Here is a 19,604-nt window from a genome sequence, read left to right on the forward strand (position 1 = left end):
ACTGTGTTGCGGTCAGTGTCAGTGGCTCTGTCAATAATCGTTATGTTACACAAGAAAAAGAGCGAGGTATACATACTTCGCCCATCAAAATGACTCTCATATTGGCGGAACCTGCTGTGTCCCATTCTTAGACATTCAGGTTTGTTTGTGTAACACAACCATTATAATAATGTTTCTGTGTATAATATGAACAGGGCCTTACTTATATCATACAACTGTAATGTGTCACCTTACACAACAGATAATCACAAAGCAGTTTTCATTTGTCAAAAGCAGGTTAACAAATGAAAGGTAACCTCTGACTGGTTACAATGTTTTTACCATAGATCAATGTCTCCAATTAAGTTTTGTACAGTGGGGGAAATAAGTATTTGATCTCTTGCTGATTTTGTAAGTTTGCCAACTTATAAAAACATGAACAGTCTATAATTTTAAGGGTAGGTTAGTTTTAACATTGAGAGATAGAATATCAAAAATAAAATCCATAAAGTCACATTGTACAAATTATATAAATTTATTTGCATTTAGCAGTAAAACTAAGTATTTGATCCCCTACCAACCATTAAGAGTTCTGGCTCCTACAGACCAATTATGCTGTAAAGGTTTAAAATCCTGCAGTGACCGCAAGGTCCCCCTGCTCAAGAAGGCACATGTGTAGGCCCATCTGAAGTTTGCCAATGAACACCTCAATGATTCTTTGAGTAATTGGGAGAAGGTGCTGTGGTCAGAGGAGACAAAAATTGAGGTCTTTAGCATTAACTCAACTCGCCGTGTTTGGAGGAAGAGAAATGCTGCCTATGACCCAAAGAACACCGTTCCCACTGTCAAGCATGGAGTTGGAAGCATTATGTTTTGGGGTGTTTCTCTGCTAAGGGCATAGGACTACTTCACCGCATTAATGGGAGAATGGATGGAGCCATGTAACATAAAATTCTGAGTGATAACCCTCTTCTCCCCGCCATGACATTAAAAATGGGTCATGGCTGGGTCTTCCAGCAAGACAATAACCCAAAACATACAGCCAAGGCAACAAAGGAGTGGCTCAAAAAGAAGCACATTAAGGTCATGGAGTGGCCTAGACAGTCACCAGATCTTAATCCCATAGAAAACTTATGGAGGGAGTTGAAGCTCCGAGTTACCAAGTGACAGCCTCCAAATCTTAATGATTTAGAGATGATCTGCAAAGAGGAGTGGACCAAAATTCCTCCTGACATGTGCGCAAACTTCATCACCACCTACAAATAACGTCTGTCTGATGGCTGTGCTTGCCAACAAGTGTTTTGCCACCAAGTATTAATTCTTGTTTGCCAGAAGGATCGAATACTTATTTCTCACTGCAAAATGCAAATAAATTTATATAATTTATACAATGCGATTTTCTGGATTTTATTTTTGATATTCTAGCTCTCAATGTTAAAATTAACCTACCCTTAAAATTATAGACTGTTCAAGTCTTTGTCAGTGGGCAAACTGACAAAATCAGCAGGGGATCAAATACTTATTCCCCCCACTGTATGTGGAGACCACAACTGACGTTTGCTATAAGAAGTGAGTTTTCCATCTAGTGCCAAAAATGTTGTATTGACACACAGGTACCTAGACTGAAGTGCCTTGGTTTAGAGCACGAGTTGCTGAGCGTGTACGTCTCAGACTACTAGTGACAGTGCTAAATTAGTGAGCCTTTGTCGTTCCCAGGCGTCACACTTTCCATAGGGTAGCTGTATGTTTCCTGTATGAGCCAAACAATGTATGTGTTCAACTCCGTTTGTAAGTAGCTTACATTGCCTAATAAATTGTATTGCAACATTTACACTCTACAATTACAAGTCTTAATGGCTAGGACAGAGCGTATGTGTCCATTTCTGCTTCTGAACGTATGTGTCTCATATTCCTGTGGTATACAACCATTGCCTGATCCTTCAGCCCATACCAAACAGTGATCCCTGTTCCGAGAATCCCTAAAAGAATAACAAAAGTTAAAATATTAGAGAGCTTTGTTACCCCCACCCCAAGAAGTTCTGTTATAAAAATACAAATGCAGTACAATATGAAAATTATAGGTAGTAATAAAAAGCTCAATATATTTTGAAAAAAAAAATCAGACAATTGGTCCAAAAGTATAAAGTCTCTCCTATCTAATTACTAACTCATCCTATTAAAAACTGGAGAACTGTTTAAAATGACAATACTAAAATCTTTACTACATATAATGACATTTAAAAAAAAAGCATAAGGGTCGCAAGGTAGTACATGATAAGACAACACATGGTACACTCTAGAACAGATATGGCATACATTCATACAATAAAGGATGCTGTCTTATTACGGCACATAGAAGGTAAGTTTCCTTTGTAGGTCATATACTATGTCTTCAAATCAAATATACATATAAAATTTCAGAAAATGTTTACACATGGATTATAGTAAAGTTTTCTAATAGAAAAGTTTTTATTTTTTATATATAGAATCATAAAGCTGCTTTTGCAAAAGTGCATTTGAAGACGATCAAATAGTGCAGGGTAACCATCCCAACAGGGCACATAGAGGGTTAAATAGACATAGTGTTTACCAATAACTCTGTAACAGTGGACCACATGCAGAGACCCTTAACATGCGTTTTGTGATAGCATTTTAAACAAGAGTTCTAAAGTTTTTAATAGGATGAGTCAATATATTTTGAGTTGAACTATATAATACTGTATAGAATATAGACACTTTATCTACAAATTGATACATTGATATATTGAAGACTATTGTTCAACACTAATCCTTAAAAACTTTTTATTTCCTGCTTCTGAACCAAGGTAATAAAGGAAATAAGACCCTGTGGGGATTGGGAGGGAGTCAGCCAGCTGTGCTTACCTGAGTAGACAATGATTTCCTGATGGACAACCTCCTAGGCACTGGCCTACATCAATTTCCTAGAGGATTTACAAGACAAAGAAGTTGAAATCAAATCCCCATTACTGCATACAATACAAGAGACAACTACAAAAGACTCATTTGCATTCGTAGAAACCTTCCTGCATATCAAAAACTGTTTGTACAATACCAAAATCCTTTAAACACAGCTGGTTGGGTCAAAATACAGCAAACAAAGGGTTTGCCCATCAAAAAATGAAACCTTGACTAATATTACAGCACTCTGACCAATGCGGACTCTAGAAAGATAAGTAACTAAATAATAATAGATAGATAATATATAGGTAGATAAATAGATGGATCGGATAGATAGATAGATAGATAGATAGATAGATAGATAGATAGATAGATAGATAGATAGATAGATAGATAGATAGATAGATACGGGATAAAAAAAAAAAATATATATATATATAGATAGATAATTAGATAGAGGGATATGGGACAAATGGATATTGGATAGATGGATAGATTGATATGGGATAGATGGATAGAGATAGATAGTAAGTTAGATAGATAGATAGATAGATAGATAGATGATAGATAGAAACAGAGACGTATCGGGGGGCAGGCGAGACATCTGAACCCAGGCACAGCCATGGAATGGGAGTCAGCCATTGTCAGAGAAGATGCAGCTGGAGCTCTCAGTGAACAATTGTGCTTGTGTCTTGACCGCGTAACGCCAAGACTGGGTCTTCTCCGTACCCAATCCTCCTAACCCCATACCCTGCCCCATTTAAAACTCCGCCTGCCAACTAATAAAATTAAAACAAAACACATAAATTTCTTTGGATAAGTTGGCCACAGCGGCCATTTTATTAAGCAAACAATTACATGAATAACAACATGTACACCATTGCATATGTAAAACCTTGAGGGGAGGGTTCTTGGAGCTAAAAATCTGGCTCAAGAATAGGCAGAAAGCCACCACAAAATTTAAAACCAAACACTTTTTTACCCTCAGCCGTGACCACCAGCTCGAGGGCACCATGTAACCCGTTTCGGGCAAACCAAACCCCAAAGCTTCCGAGGTAAACTCCCCGTCCAGAGCCCGTAAACAAAAGCCAGATCAACCCCATAAAACGTCATCATCAACTCCAAGAACCCCACCCCCCGCCAACCGCCACTGTGACAATATTAACAAAAATCCCCCCCCCTCGAAGTTGACCTGAACTATAAAACAAAACCTTCCCCAACACTACCCCCACCGAAAAGCTGTTCAACTCAAACTAACATGAAAAAAGAGAGGGAGGGTGGGCTTCTCTCCTCCTCAGTCGCCCACTAGTGAATTCTTCCCACACATTTTCCAGCCCCCGCCTCCTTATGACACCAAAAAATGCCCCCCCCCATTCAAACCCCACCAATCCCGTGACAATCCCTTGTTATTATTCAAGCTGCAAACCCCTCCTCTCGGCAACGCAGTCATGTGGGGCTTCCATCCAGCTGCGCCCCTTACAGCCCCCCTCTTTCAGATGCCGAGTCAGGGTGATGTCAGCAGTGTGATCAGGTTATGTGATTATGCTGCTGATGAAACCGCAGTGTGGGAGGAATTTGAAGACACAATATGAGGACCAAGGGGGGAGATTGAGGGCATGTATGAAGAAACAGTAAGGGGGAATGGGTGCAGAAACAGTGTGGTGAATGGGAGATAGATGCAGATACATTATGGTGAATGGTGGTAAGGGTGCGGACACAGCATGATGAGTGGGGGGCTGAGTGAGTACACAGTATGAGGAGAGAGGGAATGTATAAGGGGGAGATGGGTGCAGACACAGTACGGTGTGTGAGGGAATTGGGGTGGACACAAACTGAGGTGGATGTGTACGAACTCAATATGGTGAGTGAAGGGGGGAATGTATGTTACCACAGTTAGAAAGAATAGAGGTACAGAGAGTAACATCAAGTGCATGTATACTAATGCCAGAAGCCTCGCCAACAAAATGGACGAATTAGAACTAATGTTGTTGGAGCATAATTATGACATGGTGGGGATATCTGAGACGTGGCTGGATGAGAGCCATGACTGGGCTGTTAACTTGCAGGGCTATAGCCTGTTCAGAAATGACCGTACAGATAAGCGAGGGGGAGGGGTGTGTCTATATGTAAAATCTTCCATAAAACCCATCCTGCGTGATAATATAGGTGAATTTAATGAAAATGTGGAGTCCCTGTGGGTGGAGATAAGGGGAGGGGGAAAAAATAATAAATTACTGATAGGGGTTTGTTATAAATCTCCAAAAATAATGGAAGCAATGGAGAATATCCTCGTAAAGCAAATAGATGAAGCTGCGACTCAAGGAGAAGTCATTATTATGGGGGACTTCAACTACCCTGAAATAGATTGGGGAACAGAAACCTGCAGTTCCAGCAAAGGTAATCGGTTTTTGACAACTATGAGAGACAATTACCTTTCACAATTGGTTCAGGACCCAACAAGGAGGGGGGCACTGCTAGACCTAATATTAACCAACAGGCCAGACCGCATATCAAATATAAGGGTTGGGGGTCACTTGGGGACTAGTGATCATAAAATAATAAGTTTTCATGTAACCTTTAATAAGATGGGTAGTAGGGGGGTGACAAGGACACTAAACTTCAGGAGGGCAAATTTCCAACGGATGAGAGAGGATCTTGGTGCAATTAACTGGGACGGTATCCTGAGACACAAAAATACACAAAGAAAATGGGAGACGTTTATTAGCATCCTGGATAGGACCTGTGCACAGTATATACCGTATGGGAATAAACATACTAGAAATAGGAGGAAACCAATATGGCTAAATAGAGCTGTTAGGGGCGCAATAAGGAACAAAAAGAAAGCATTTAGAGAATTAAAGGAAGTAGGTAGTGATGAGGCATTAAATAAATACAGAAAATTAAATAAATTCTGTAAAAAGCAAATCAAGGCAGCAAAGATTGAGACAGAGAGACTCATTGCCAGAGAGAGTAAAAATAATCCCAAAATATTCTTTAACTATATAAATAGTAAGAAACTAAAAAATGACAGTGTTGGCCCCCTTAAAAATAGTCTGGGTGAAATGGTGGATGAGGATGAGGAAAAAGCCAATCTGCTAAATGCCTTTTTTTCATCAGTATTTACAAAAGAAAATCCCATGGCAGCCAATATGACTAGTGATAAAAATTCCCCATTAAATGTCAACTGCTTAACCCAGCAGGAAGTACAGCGGCGTCTAAAAATCACTAAAATTGACAAATCTCCGGGCCCGGATGGGATACACCCCCGAGTACTGCAGGAACTAAGTACAGTCATTGATAGACCATTATTTTTAATCTTTAAAGAGTCCATAATAACAGGGTCTGTACCACAGGAGTGGCGTATAGCAAATGTGGTGCCAATATTCAAAAAAGGGGCAAAAACTGAACTCGGTAATTATAGGCCAGTAAGTTTAACCTCTACTGTGGGTAAAATCCTGGAGGGCATTCTAAGGGATGCTATACTGGAGTATCTGAAGAGGAATAACCTCATGACCCAGTATCAGCACGGGTTTACTAGGGACCGCTCATGTCAGACTAATTTGATCAGCTTCTATGAAGAGGTAAGTTCCGGACTGGACCAAGGGAACCCAGTGGACGTAGTGTATATGGACTTTTCCAAAGCTTTTGATACGGTGCCACACAAAAGGTTGATACATAAAATGAGAGTAATGGGGATAGGGGAAAATATGTGTAAGTGGGTTGAGAGCTGGCTCAGGGATAGGAAACAAAGGGTGGTTATTAATGGAGCACACTCGGACTGGGTCGCGGTTAGCAGTGGGGTACCACAGGGGTCAGTATTGGGCCCTCTTCTTTTTAACATATTTATTAATGACCTTGTAGGGGGCATTCAGAGTAGAATTTCAATATTTGCAGATGACACTAAACTCTGTAGGGTAATCAATACAGGGGAGGACAATTTTATATTACAGGATGATTTATGTAAACTAGAAGCTTGGGCTGATAAATGGCAAATGAGTTTTAATGGGGATAAATGTAAGGTCATGCACTTGGGTAGAAGTAATAAGATGTATAACTATGTGCTTAATTCTAAAACTCTGGGCAAAACCATCAATGAAAAAGACCTGGGTGTATGGGTGGATGACAGACTCATATTCAGTGGCCAGTGTCAGGCAGCTGCTACAAAGGCAAATAAAATAATGGGATGTATTAAAAGAGGCATAGATGCTCATGAGGAGAATATAATTTTACCTCTATACAAGTCACTAGTTCGACCACACTTAGAATACTGTGCACAGTTCTGGTCTCCGGTGTGTAAGAAAGACATAGCTGAACTAGAGCGGGTGCAGAGAAGAGCGACCAAGGTTATTAGAGGACTGGGGAGTCTGCAATACCAAGATAGGTTATTACACTTGGGGCTATTTAGTTTGGAAAAACGAAGACTAAGGGGTGATCTTATTTTAATGTATAAATATATGAGGGGACAGTACAAAGACCTTTCTGATGATCTTTTTAATCATAGACCTGAGACAGGGACAAGGGGGCATCCTCTACGTCTGGAGGAAAGAAGGTTTAAGCATAATAACAGACGTGGATTCTTTACTGTAAGAGCAGTGAGACTATGGAACTCTCTGCCGTATGATGTTGTAATGAGTGATTCATTAATTAAATTTAAGAGGGGACTGGATACCTTTCTGGAAAAGTATAATATTACAGGGTATATACACTAGATTCCTTGATAAGGCGTTGATCCAGGGAATTAGTCTGATTGCCGTATGTGGAGTCGGGAAGGAATTTTTTTCCCCATGGTGGAGTTACTCCTTGCCACATGGGGTTTTTTTGCCTTCCTCTGGATCAACATGTTAGGGCATGTTAGGTTAGGCTATGGGTTGAACTAGATGGACTTAAAGTCTTCCTTCAACCTCAATAACTATGTAACTATGTAACTATGTAACAGTATGGGGAGTGAGTGGGGCATATGGGGGATGGGTGCAGACAAAGTATGATTAGTGGGGGGATGGGTGCAGACACAGTATGAGTAGCGATCATGATGAGATGTGGGCAAACACAATATGGGGAGTCAGGGGGATGTGTGAGGAGGCATTATGGATAGTGAGGGAGTAAATATATGAGCAGAAAGTATGGTTAGCAGTGGGAATGTGAGAGGAGACTGTAGGAAAATGGAGGGGGGAACATGTGTAAAGACAAACGAGGTGAATAGTGTAATAGTGCAAGGAGACAGTAAGATGGAAAAAAGTGTGAATGGGCACAGAATATAGACTGAGCAGTGTGGGCATGTTAGGGTAGCATGGGGGGACAGTTTAAGGGCACAGCCAGGAGGGAACAGTATGCCAAGAAGGGGGAATGTGATAAGGGGCACAGTATAGAGGCTGGGCCCTACAGGGGGACACAGTGTGAGAGGAAAGTGTGAAGAGAGGGTCCAATATTAAAAGCAGAGGGCAGTGTAGAGGGCATGTACCATAAGGGAGACAGACTGGCAGTCATATTTGGTGCAGGGAATATAGAGAGGGGAAATTATATATTCAGGGGCTCAGTGTAGGGCAGATATTTTTATTCATTAGCATTATAAGGACAATGCTATTTTTAAGGGCATCATGTTGGAATGTGCAGCAGAAGACAGGAGAAGATGGAAGTCTGCAGAGACGGCTGTGGCTGTGAAAAGTCATCATAGCGTCTGGACAAGATGAAGAAAAGAAAGAGAAAGACTCCAAAGAGAGACAATGTCATATATAAGGTACCTAGATGTAAATCTTTTTGGGATACTGACTAATTCTCATGTTTTTATTTCTGTTAGAAGCATTAAAGGGGGTCCAGGTTTGGGATGAGTCTGCAGTCATTTTACTGTATATGACTGCATAAATTGAAATAAAATTACAAACAATATATTCTGCATTTGTTGAGGTGCTCCCGCATATGTGGGCATGATCTCTTTTCCTCTCTTGGTTGCCATTTTATATGACTGCAGACTTCTGAATTCTCACAGTACGCACTGCATGCTGTCAGGATTCTCTGGTGCTGGCAATTTACATACATGCGGTCAAGTTCCTACTTGATATATGTGGCTTCATTCAATGAACATAAATTGAGCGATGCTGGACATGTCTGGTCGGAATGTGGCCAGAAGTATACAAACCTCCTAGTTGTCCTGACATGACTGTACACTCTTGCCACCGGCAAGGGAGAAACCTAAAAGTGCGCAGTGCATGCATGTGAGAATTCAGAAGCCTGCAGTCACATAGAATGACTTCAGACTCATCACAAACTTGGACAACACGTTTAATATTCCACATAAATAAAAACATGAGCATTAGGCAGTATCACAAAAAATTTACATCCAGATACCTTATCTCAAACCTGGATGCACCCTATAATTATAAAATGAAGCCCAGTAGCCAATCCTAAGAGTGTGTAATATACTCAATGTCAGGATTTAGTGCTGCTTGCTGGTTCCAGCAATCATCATGGCCACTTCACTCATATGCGATTTTCATACTGACGATCACGCAGCAACAAGCTTTTCTTCTGCTTCGCTCAATTTTTAACTGAACATTGAGAGAATTAGGGAGAGCAGCTTGTCGCCTTGTGACTGTGAGTGTGTTAATCGCATATGTGCTTGGGGGGGTCGCCAAACTGAATTCCTGCCCCGAGTGCTGGAAAACTTAGATAGACCTCTAAATGATTATTAATATTAGTTATTATATTATTGTTAACGCTGTTATTTATGACTGTTGTGTTTGAAACTGTAAAGCGCTGCGGAATATGTTGGCGCTATATAAATAAAGATTATTATTATTATTAAATAGATAAATAATACAGATAATTATAGATACATAGATATAGACAGATACATAGATAATAGATAGATAGATATATACACACATGGTCAAAATTGTTGGTACCCCTCGTTTAATGACAGAAAAACCCACAATGGTCACAGAAATATCATATATATTCGAGTATAAGCCGCCCCAAGTATTAGCCGACCCCCCTAATTTTGCCACAAAAAACTGGGAAAACTTAATGACTCAAGTATAAGCCTAGGGTGGAAAATGCAGCAGCTACTGGTACATTTTAAAAATAAAAATAGATACCAATAAAAGTAAAATTAATAGAGACATCAGTAGGTTTAGTGTTTTTGAATAACCATATTGAGTCAGGAGCCCCATATAATGCTCCAAACAGTTTATGATGGGCCCCATAAGATGCTCCATACAAAATACACCCCATATAATGCTCCATACAGTTTATGATGGACTCCATAAGATGCTCCATATTAAAATATGCCCCATATAATGCTGCACAAATGTTGATTATGGCCCCATAAGATGCTCCATACAGACATTTGCCCCATATAATGCTGCACAAATGCTGATTATGGCCCCATAAGATGCTCCATAGACACATTTGCCCCCATACAATGCTGCACAAATGCTGATTATGGCCCCATAAGATGCTCCATAGAGATATTTGCCTCATATAATGCTGCACATGGCCCCATAAGATGCTCCATAGAGATATTTGCTTACAGAAGAAGCAGCTTACAGCCTGTAAAGACCACACGGCCACCTCAACACCATTGCAGCTACTGCAACCCTCGACCTGCTGTCTCCTTAATCCTGGAGGATGTAAGCCCGCAAGGGCAGGGTCCTCTTCCCTCTGTACCAGTCTGTCATTGTTAGTTTTGTTTACTATAAGTGATATTTGTATTTTGATGTAACCCCTTCTCATGTACAGCACCATGGAATCAATGGTGCTATATAAATAAATAATAATAATAATATTTGCCCCATATAATGCTGCACATGGCCCCATACAGATATTTGCCCCATATAATGCTGCACATGGCCCCATAAGATGCTTCATACAGATAGTTGCCCCATATAATGCTGCACATGGCCCCATACAGATATTTGCCCCCATATAATGCTGCACATGGCCCCATAAGATACTCCATACAGATATTTGCCCCATATGCTGTTGCTGCGATTAAAAAAATAAAAAATTACATATCTACCTCTCAGGCCCCCGGCACTTGCTATATTCACCTGTTCCCCGTTCCAGCACCGACCGCCGCTGTGTCTTCCCCGTCCTCTGCTCTGACTGTTCTGGTGCTGTCCCTTCACGTCTGTTCCCCGACAGCTTCTTCCTGTAGTGAGCGGTCACATGGTACCGCTCATTACAGTAATGAATATGCGGCTCCACCCCTATGGTACTGGAGTCGGGTCCATATTCATTGCTGTAATGAGCGGTACCATGTGATCGCTCACTACAGGAAGAAGCTGTCAGCGCCGGGGAACCAGAGAGGTGCTGGGACCGCACCAGGAGCAGGTGAGTATTATTACACAGCTGCCGCTCCCCCTCCCCTGCTGACCCCTGGGTATGACTCGAGTATAAGCCGAGAGGGGCAATTTCAGACTAAAAAAATTTGCTGAAATTCTCGGCTTATACTCGAGTATATACGGTACGTTGAATCTGACAAAAGTAATAATAAATAAAAAATCTATGAAAATGAACAAATGAAAGTCAGACATTGCTTTTCAACCATGCTGCCACATAATATTTAAAAAAAAAATTTATGAAATAGGCCTGGACAGAAATGATGGTACCTCTGAAAATAATGTGACAAAAGGGACATGATAAATCAAGGTGTGTCCACTAACTAGCATCACAGGTGTGTACAATCTTGGAATCTGCGAGTGGGCCTGTATATAGGGCTACAGATACTCACTGTGCTGTTGGGTGACATGGTGTGTATCACACTCAACATGGACCAGAGGAAAGCGAAGGAAAGAGTTGTCTCAGGAGATTAGAAAGAAAATTATAGACAAACATGTTAACGGTAAAAGTTATAAGACCATCTCCAAGCAGCTTGATGTTCCTGTGACTACAGTCGCGCATATTATTCAGAAATTTAAGGTCCCTGGGACTGTAGCCAACCTCCCTGTAGGTGGCAGCAGGAAGAAAATTGATAACAAATCAAAGAGACGGATAACTCAAATGGTAACAAAAGAGACCAGAAAAACTTCTAAACAGATTAAAGGTGAACTTCAAGCTCAAGGAACAGCAGTGTCAGATCGCACCATCCGTCGTTGTATGAGACAAAGTGGACTTCATGGGAGACGACCAAGGAGGACACCATTTTTGAAAAAAAATCATAAAAAAGCCAGACTGGAATTTGACAAACTACATGTTGCAAAGCCACAAACCTTCTGGAAGACGGTCCTATGGACAGATGAGACAAAAATGGAACTTTTTGGCAAGGTACATCAGCTCTATGATCACAGATGGAAAAATGAAGCATATCAAGAAAAGAACACTGTCCCTACTGTGAAACATGGAGGAGGCTCTGTTATGTTCTGGGGCGGCTTTGCTGCATCTGGCACAGGGTGTCTAGAATCTGTGAAGGGTACAATGAAATCTCAAGACTAGCAAGGGATTCTAGAGAGAAATGCGCTGCCCAGTGTCAGAGAGCTTGGTCTCAAGTCACAGGTCATGGGTCTTGCAACAGGATCCCAAAACACACAGCTTAAAACACCCAAGAGTGGCTTAGAGGAAAACATTGGACTATTCTGAAGTGGCCTATGAGCCCTGACCTAAATCCTATTGAGCATCTTTGGAAAGAGCTGAAATATGCTGCCTGGAAAAGACAACCTTCAAACATGAGACAACTAGAGCAGTTTGCTCTTGAGGAGTGGGCCAAAATACCTGTCGAGAGGTGCAGAAGTCTCATTGACAGTTACAGGATTTATTTGATTGCAGTGACCATTGCATGTTTTTCTGTCATTAAACAAGGGGTACCTGCAATTTTGACCATGTGTGTAGATACATAAATAGATATGAGATAGATAGATAGATAGATAGATAGATAGATTCAAATCCCACCAAGGACAACATCTGCAAGGAGTATGTTCTCCCTGTGTTTGCGTGGGTTTCCTCCGGGTTCTTCGGTTTCCTCCCAGATTCCAAAGACATACTGATAGGGAATTTAGATTGTGAGCCCCATCGGGGACAACGATGTTAATGTGTGCAAACTGTATAGCGCTCCCCTTGAGAAAGCCTAAACACCCGCGTCAGCGAAACGCGCGTCGGGGGCCCGCATGGACTGAATCCCGCCAGGCACACACCGCCGTCTGCATACTTTTCCGGTAAGCGCCGTACTGTCATTGGTATTTACCATATGGGAGGTGTATGTCTCTCTCCCAGGGCTAATTTAGTACACACATTCTGGCAGCTTCCCTATTTTTCTGTATGCAGCACACTCTGATTGGGCGGTGCTGGTACTGGGGGTGACTCACTCTGTTTTTACCATTCCTTATACTGTATTAGTTCTGTTTATCTATGCACTGTCTATTTGTATAATTAATAAAATATATTTATACCATTTTTTTGCTCCGGTTTACTCCTTCTTCTCTATGGTTCTTATGGAGCTAACTTGTCCTTGGGACTTTGGGTTCTTGCGGCACTATCTAGTGCTCTAATTTCCCAGTAAAATATGTTGCCTAGTTCTTTTATCAAACTGTATAGCGCTGCAGAATATGTTAGCACTATATAAAAATAAAGATTATTATTATTATAGATACAGTTTTGCTCAAAAGTGTACATACCCTGGCAGCATTTTGGATTTCTTGGCCTTTTTTCAGAGAATACACGGCATTAAGAAATGGGGTATGTGAACTTTTGATCAGGGTCTTTCGGGTGTTTTGGGTTGTCATTATGATTTAAAAAGAGAAAACACAGTAGTTTGACAATAAATGGCTTCACCCAACCACTAACCATGAGGGGAGAAAAAGTTTTGGTGTTATCATTCATATTCTATGAAAAAAGGCCAAGAAAGCAAAAATTCTGCCGGGGTATGTAGACTTTTGAGCATAACTGTAGATAGATCCTGTTGGGGAAAGAAAGGAGCACAGCGGAAATAGCAGTATGTGAGCACATGCCATAGACTGCGAGAAAGAGAAATATCCTATGCCATGGACTTCCATAACCCTCACCATAGATGTGTCGCTATCCATCGTTCATACAGTAACTAACTATCCATCATCCCCACAATCCCTCTCCCTATTCTACACTTGCTTTGGCAAAACTATTGCTTATTTGGCCCTGCCAATAAAGCTTCTTTGAATTAGATAGATAGATAGATAGATAGATAGATAGATGATAGATAGATAGATAGATAGATAGATAGATAGATAGATAGATAGATAGACAGACACCGGTCTACAAAAAAAATTTCAGGTGCCAAGGTTTCTAGAATGGATGTAGGGTACTTTGACGGTGCTGAATTAAACAATCTTATCACTTTTGCTGAATTTGTTCTAGTTTTGAGCAAATTGTCTCTTCAGAGAGGAAGAGGACTAGAACTCTAGTGCCACCTATTGGAAGTAGCAATCCTAAAAGCCAATGTCGACCCTTTAACGAGCCTTGTCACATGACTTAGGAGATTCTGGTCTGGCTATTATCCTAAGTCATATGACAAGGCTCGTTAAAGGGTCGACATTGACTGTTAGGATTGCTACTTCCAATAGGTGGCACTAGAGTTCTAGTCCTCTTCCTCTCTGAAGAGACAATTTGCATATTTCCCAGAGGAGCATTGCGGCTTTAAGTCTCCTCACCTCGACATGCTTATCATGTCACTCTCCGCAAGGAGAAACGATACTTCTTGGATTCTAGTTTTGAGATAATTCATCCATGAAAATAATGCATTCCTGCAATGCGACGTGTGTGATAACAAATGCAAAAGCTATTGGTCTTTTGACTCTTTACAGTGTCCTTGGTAATGAAATATCCCATATAGTTATTTTGTATTTCAATTTGTAGGCTTACAGTGAAATAAAAGCAACTTTTTGAAGCCAGAATTCTACCGAAATTAAATAATTATTTAATATCACCGAAACTAGAGCGAATCTGGAAAAACCCAAGTCCTCTTTTTAATCAGCACCATAAACTTAATATTAAACCGTTCAGACATTGTTGGATGTTAGATAGACAGACAAATAGAGATAGATTATTATAGATAGATAGATATATATAGATAGAAGAATAGATAGATATAAAAATATATATACTGTATATATAGATACAGATAGATATTAGATAGATAGATATATAGATAATAGTTTGATAGATAGATAGATAGATAGATAGATAGATGCAGATATATAGACAGATAGATAATAGATAGATAAGTAGATAGGTATAGAGACAAATAGATAATAATAATTAATATATAATAGATACATAGATAGGTAGGTAGGTAGATAGATAGATATATAATAAGATAGATAGATACATGATAGATAGATAGATAGATAGATAGATAGATAGATAGATAGATAGATACAGTAGATAGATAGATAGATAGATAGATAGATAGATAGATAGATAGATAGATAGATAGATAGATAGATAAAGTGAAAAAAGGGAAGGCAGCACTCTATAGACTTTAAGTGAAAAAAATGTGGATTTTATTCAGACCCACATGGCATGGCGATGTTTCAGCTCACACTGAGCCTTTTTCAAGCTTGATAGATATAGATATATAGATACAGATAGATAGATATTAGATAGATAGAAAATAGGTAGATAGATACAGATAAATAGATATAGATGGATATATAGATATGAAAGCTCAAAAAAAGAGGCAGCACTCCAATTCTTCTGTGAAAATGTGGAAGATTTAATCAACCCACTTATCTGGGCGACGTTTCGGCTCCATCTGAGCCTTTCTCAAGGCTTGAGAAAGGCTCAGATGGAGCTGAAACGTCGCCCAGATAAGTGGGTTGATTAAATCTTCCACATTTTCACAGAAGAATTGGAGTGCTGCCTCTTTTTTTGAGCTTTCATAAACGTGGTGCAATCGTTGGACTGGTTGCCTGGGGTCTTGTACCCGAAGATAAGTAGAAGTGTTGTGCTGTTCCCTTTTGTTTGCTGGATATATAGATAGATAACTAGATAGATAGATAGATAGATAGATAGATAGATAGATAGATAGATAGATAGATAGATAGATAGATAGATATGAGATAGATAGATAGATAGATAGATACAGATAGATAGATACAGATAGATAGATATTAGATAGGTGGATAGATAGATAGAGATAGAGATAATAGGTAGATAGATAGATGTAGATATATAGACAGATAGATAATAAATAGATAGATAAATAGATACATACTTAATAGATATATATAGATAGAAAGATCATTAATATATAATAGATAGATAAGATAGATAGATAATAGATAGAGCCAGATGATGCTATAAATAAAAGACGTGATGCAAAGATAAGTGAGATAATATAGATGGATTACCTTAAGTCTTTCTTCTTTGACACCTTTGGCATTATATATAACTTCATAGTAATATTCAAAATAGGTGACCCTGTAGCAGTTCTCCATCATTTCACACGTTTCCACAGTCTGGACTACGACTGCTCCATTTGCGCTTTCAACAATTACAGTATCAAATTTAATTGGGGCACACCGAAGGCCTGTAAGGAATTTAGTGTAAGTTACTTACTCCATATTGTTAGACCAATAAGAATATGTGCAAAACTCACGAAGACATGTCTGTTTTTTTCTGGTGTTATGGATGAAAAGTGCCAGTACAAGTCTAAGGGTCCATGAAAAACACATACAGCACTTGCATGGCCTCCTTATGCTGTCAGGGTTTAACATTATTTATCCATCAGTGAAACACACTGGTCACACAGTTATGGTAAAAACGGACACACTGATGACACATGTACGGATCACCCAGTGATGGTAAAAATGGACACACTGACGACACTGATGGTAAAAACGGACAGACTGATGACACAATGAGGAGACACTGATGGTAAAAATGGACACAATGATGACACTGATGGTAAAAACAGACACAGACCACACTGGTGACATACTGATGACACACTGATGAGGACACACTAAGGACACATTCATGGTAAAAATGGACACACAGACCACACTGATGACAATTAGATCATTTTTTTCACGTATGTGTTTAAAACGTACGTCTGAATGATGCCTTAGTTGTTCGAAACCAGTGCTAGAACAATCTAATCTTTTAATCACTGCAAAGCTTGCCTCGTATTGTTTAAAATTAGAAATTAATTGAAACATGCTTATTTGCATATTTATGAATGAATAGTTATGTACGGTGGCTCAGTGGTTAGCACTGCAGCCTTTCAGCACTGGAGTCAGGGGTTCAAATCCCACCAAGGACAACATCTACAAGGAGTCTTTATGTTCTCCACGTGTTTGCGTGGGTTTACTCCGGGTACTCCAGTTTTCTCCCACATTCCAAAGATATGGGGATAGGGAATTTAGATTATGAGCCCCAGTGATGCAGTGATGATAATGTCTGTAAAGCGCTGTGGAATATGATGGCGCTATATAAGCAAAGCATAATAAAGAAAAGCAGAAAGTTCAAAGTTCACTATATATAAGTTGTCACACGTTAACCATACCTGAACTATCTGTAGGACTCGAACATTTCCCAACATCCACTGTTGACTCAAAGGGTGTTTCTGGGAAGAAGGTCTTGAGAAATGGCATTCGGATGCACTCTTGTGGGGTGGGATTACATTGACAGTCCTCAATCACCTCCACTTCTTGAATTCCCTGGAATAGCAGAACCCTCTCTAATCCAACCTTTGTTGGTTGACAGCTTGTCTCATGGGGACATGATGGCTCAGAACCTGATGTCAGCGTTGTGTCAGGCATTCGGTCTCGTAACTATAATAAAAGATACCATTGTACAAGATTATTGCAATGCGGATTTAATATATTAAGATGTTTGAAAAGACAATGGAAACAGATGAGCTGTTGGATTTGTATAGAGATTCTAAAAGTCCATATAATTATAAAATAAGTTGACACTACTCACAAAAACAGGATGAACCCATTGAGCTATATTTACAAGTGTGGTGCAAAATATTTGAAAGAGCTTCAGTGTAACATCAAAAAGTGATTAAAAAAAAGCCATTTCATGCACAGAGCTCTTTATCAAGAAAACTTGGTAAAGCGCCATGTGAGCGAAAAAGTCGTAGGCAACTCTTGATCATGCAAAGAAAATAAGTTGGTGAGTGCCCAATCAACTTTTTGTTATGTTAGATTCTAAAAGTAACAAGCAGGAAAAAAGCTAAAGTAAGTAGATAAATAGAATTCTAATATGCATAACCTTTTTATTTTTCAGGAAATCCAGCATTGATGAATGTTTTGGAAGTCCCGGAAATCCAGAATTGTAGGAATTGAATCTTTGAGGGACTCCACAGTGAGATCTGCATAATCCAACATCCACACTTACAGGACTGCCCGATATATCTACAGAAAAACAAGCAGTCTATAAGTGTTAACGCAAATAATATCTTTATATTTTCTTCAATATAGTGAAGAGTTTCTGAGACATCACCATGTCTTTCCACACACGTGTACGTACCCTGTCCAATATAGGCAAAATTACTTTGCCGTTTACAACATCCTCGCTCTGTAAATAAATTCCTTCTGTCGGGAGACCTGTTTATGGCGCCGTCACCTGCAGAGGATGTAATACATTCGTCCACGTTAAGAAAACACACAGGATTGCTCAGCATACTAAATACCTTCCAATGGTGATATTTAGAAGGACATGCTCACTCCACTATGATTAAGAACAGGGCATGAGCACATTCTCTTTGAACGATAGGATAATAGGTAATTGAATAAATAAATAAAAATATGTATTTTTTCAGTAGAAAAAAAATAGAATACTTACAAGCGACACAGAAGAAGCAAAATAAACTGCAGATGATGAGCTTTACCAGCAATGAGTACTCCATGTCTGGTTCCTAATATTGCCTCCAGGATACTAGATGGATTCTACATGTGCAGCCCTGACTTATATCCTTGGGAGAGACAGGTCAAAAGTATATTGGTGCCAACTTCCAAGGCTACAATAAGAGGTTGCTTAGATTGTAATCTTAATACAACACAAAAGCGGTGTCAAGAACCCTTAAACTAATTGAATTTCCCCACTTAAATGTCTCTGAGACTATTGATAAAGTCCACATCAAAGGGTTGTTTCAAATACAAAATTACCCCCTAAGTTTGGGTCACCTTTTGGTCTTATTTACTAGCTCAGCTTGAGGTGTGATCTTAAACTACTTTTGCTTGCCAAATGAAGCCTTAAGTAGCTTCTCCCTTTGAAAAGGAAGAAAAACACTTAAAAGCTATTCCATTGTCAGTTGTCTTTTATATGCATTTAAGAAGCTTTGATGACACTTCAATGTTTAAGTTCACAGCAGTTTTTTGATAAACTGATACTTTGAGGGAGCTACAATTATGCAGAAGAAGAGCTATGCTCACATTTGACTTTTCTTACAAAGTACTGTATGATGCTATAACCTAAAGGATTACTTAAATTATAGATAAGGCTAAAAAAAAAAATTATAGATAAGGCTGACTAAGTACACACCAACATGGTGTATTCAACCTTCTATTCAAATTATTCAAACTTGAGAATTTCATTAATTTGGAGGAGAAGGGGTGACTTAAACCCTACTAGCCCATATTCAACATCAACATCTTCCCCAGCACACCCAACATAGTAAAATTGTACCAATACATTTTCATCACACATTGATCTTGTGGTCACATTCAGTGCATCCACTAGATCAGTGGCAGGAGCTGGGCTATATTACTTAACCTGCTTTTGCCTCAAATACT

General features: G+C 39.5%; 1 protein-coding gene across 1 annotated transcript; it reads right to left on the minus strand.

The window, feature by feature from the left end:
- Nucleotides 1–1,548: 1,548 nt before the first annotated feature.
- Nucleotides 1,549–18,883, minus strand: LOC143766462 (uncharacterized). The gene is made up of 7 exons (XM_077254208.1): nucleotides 18,655–18,883; nucleotides 18,340–18,435; nucleotides 18,082–18,224; nucleotides 17,369–17,636; nucleotides 16,212–16,390; nucleotides 2,863–2,921; nucleotides 1,549–1,958 (listed from the first exon to the last, which is right to left on the minus strand). The coding sequence occupies exons 1-7, from the start codon at nucleotides 18,716–18,718 to the stop codon at nucleotides 1,808–1,810; spliced, it is 960 nt and encodes a 319-aa protein (XP_077110323.1). The 5' UTR covers nucleotides 18,719–18,883; the 3' UTR covers nucleotides 1,549–1,807.
- Nucleotides 18,884–19,604: the final 721 nt, after the last annotated feature.

Source organism: Ranitomeya variabilis, chromosome 1 (genome assembly GCF_051348905.1).
Source record: "Ranitomeya variabilis isolate aRanVar5 chromosome 1, aRanVar5.hap1, whole genome shotgun sequence".
Classification (NCBI taxonomy): Eukaryota; Metazoa; Chordata; class Amphibia; order Anura; family Dendrobatidae; genus Ranitomeya; species Ranitomeya variabilis.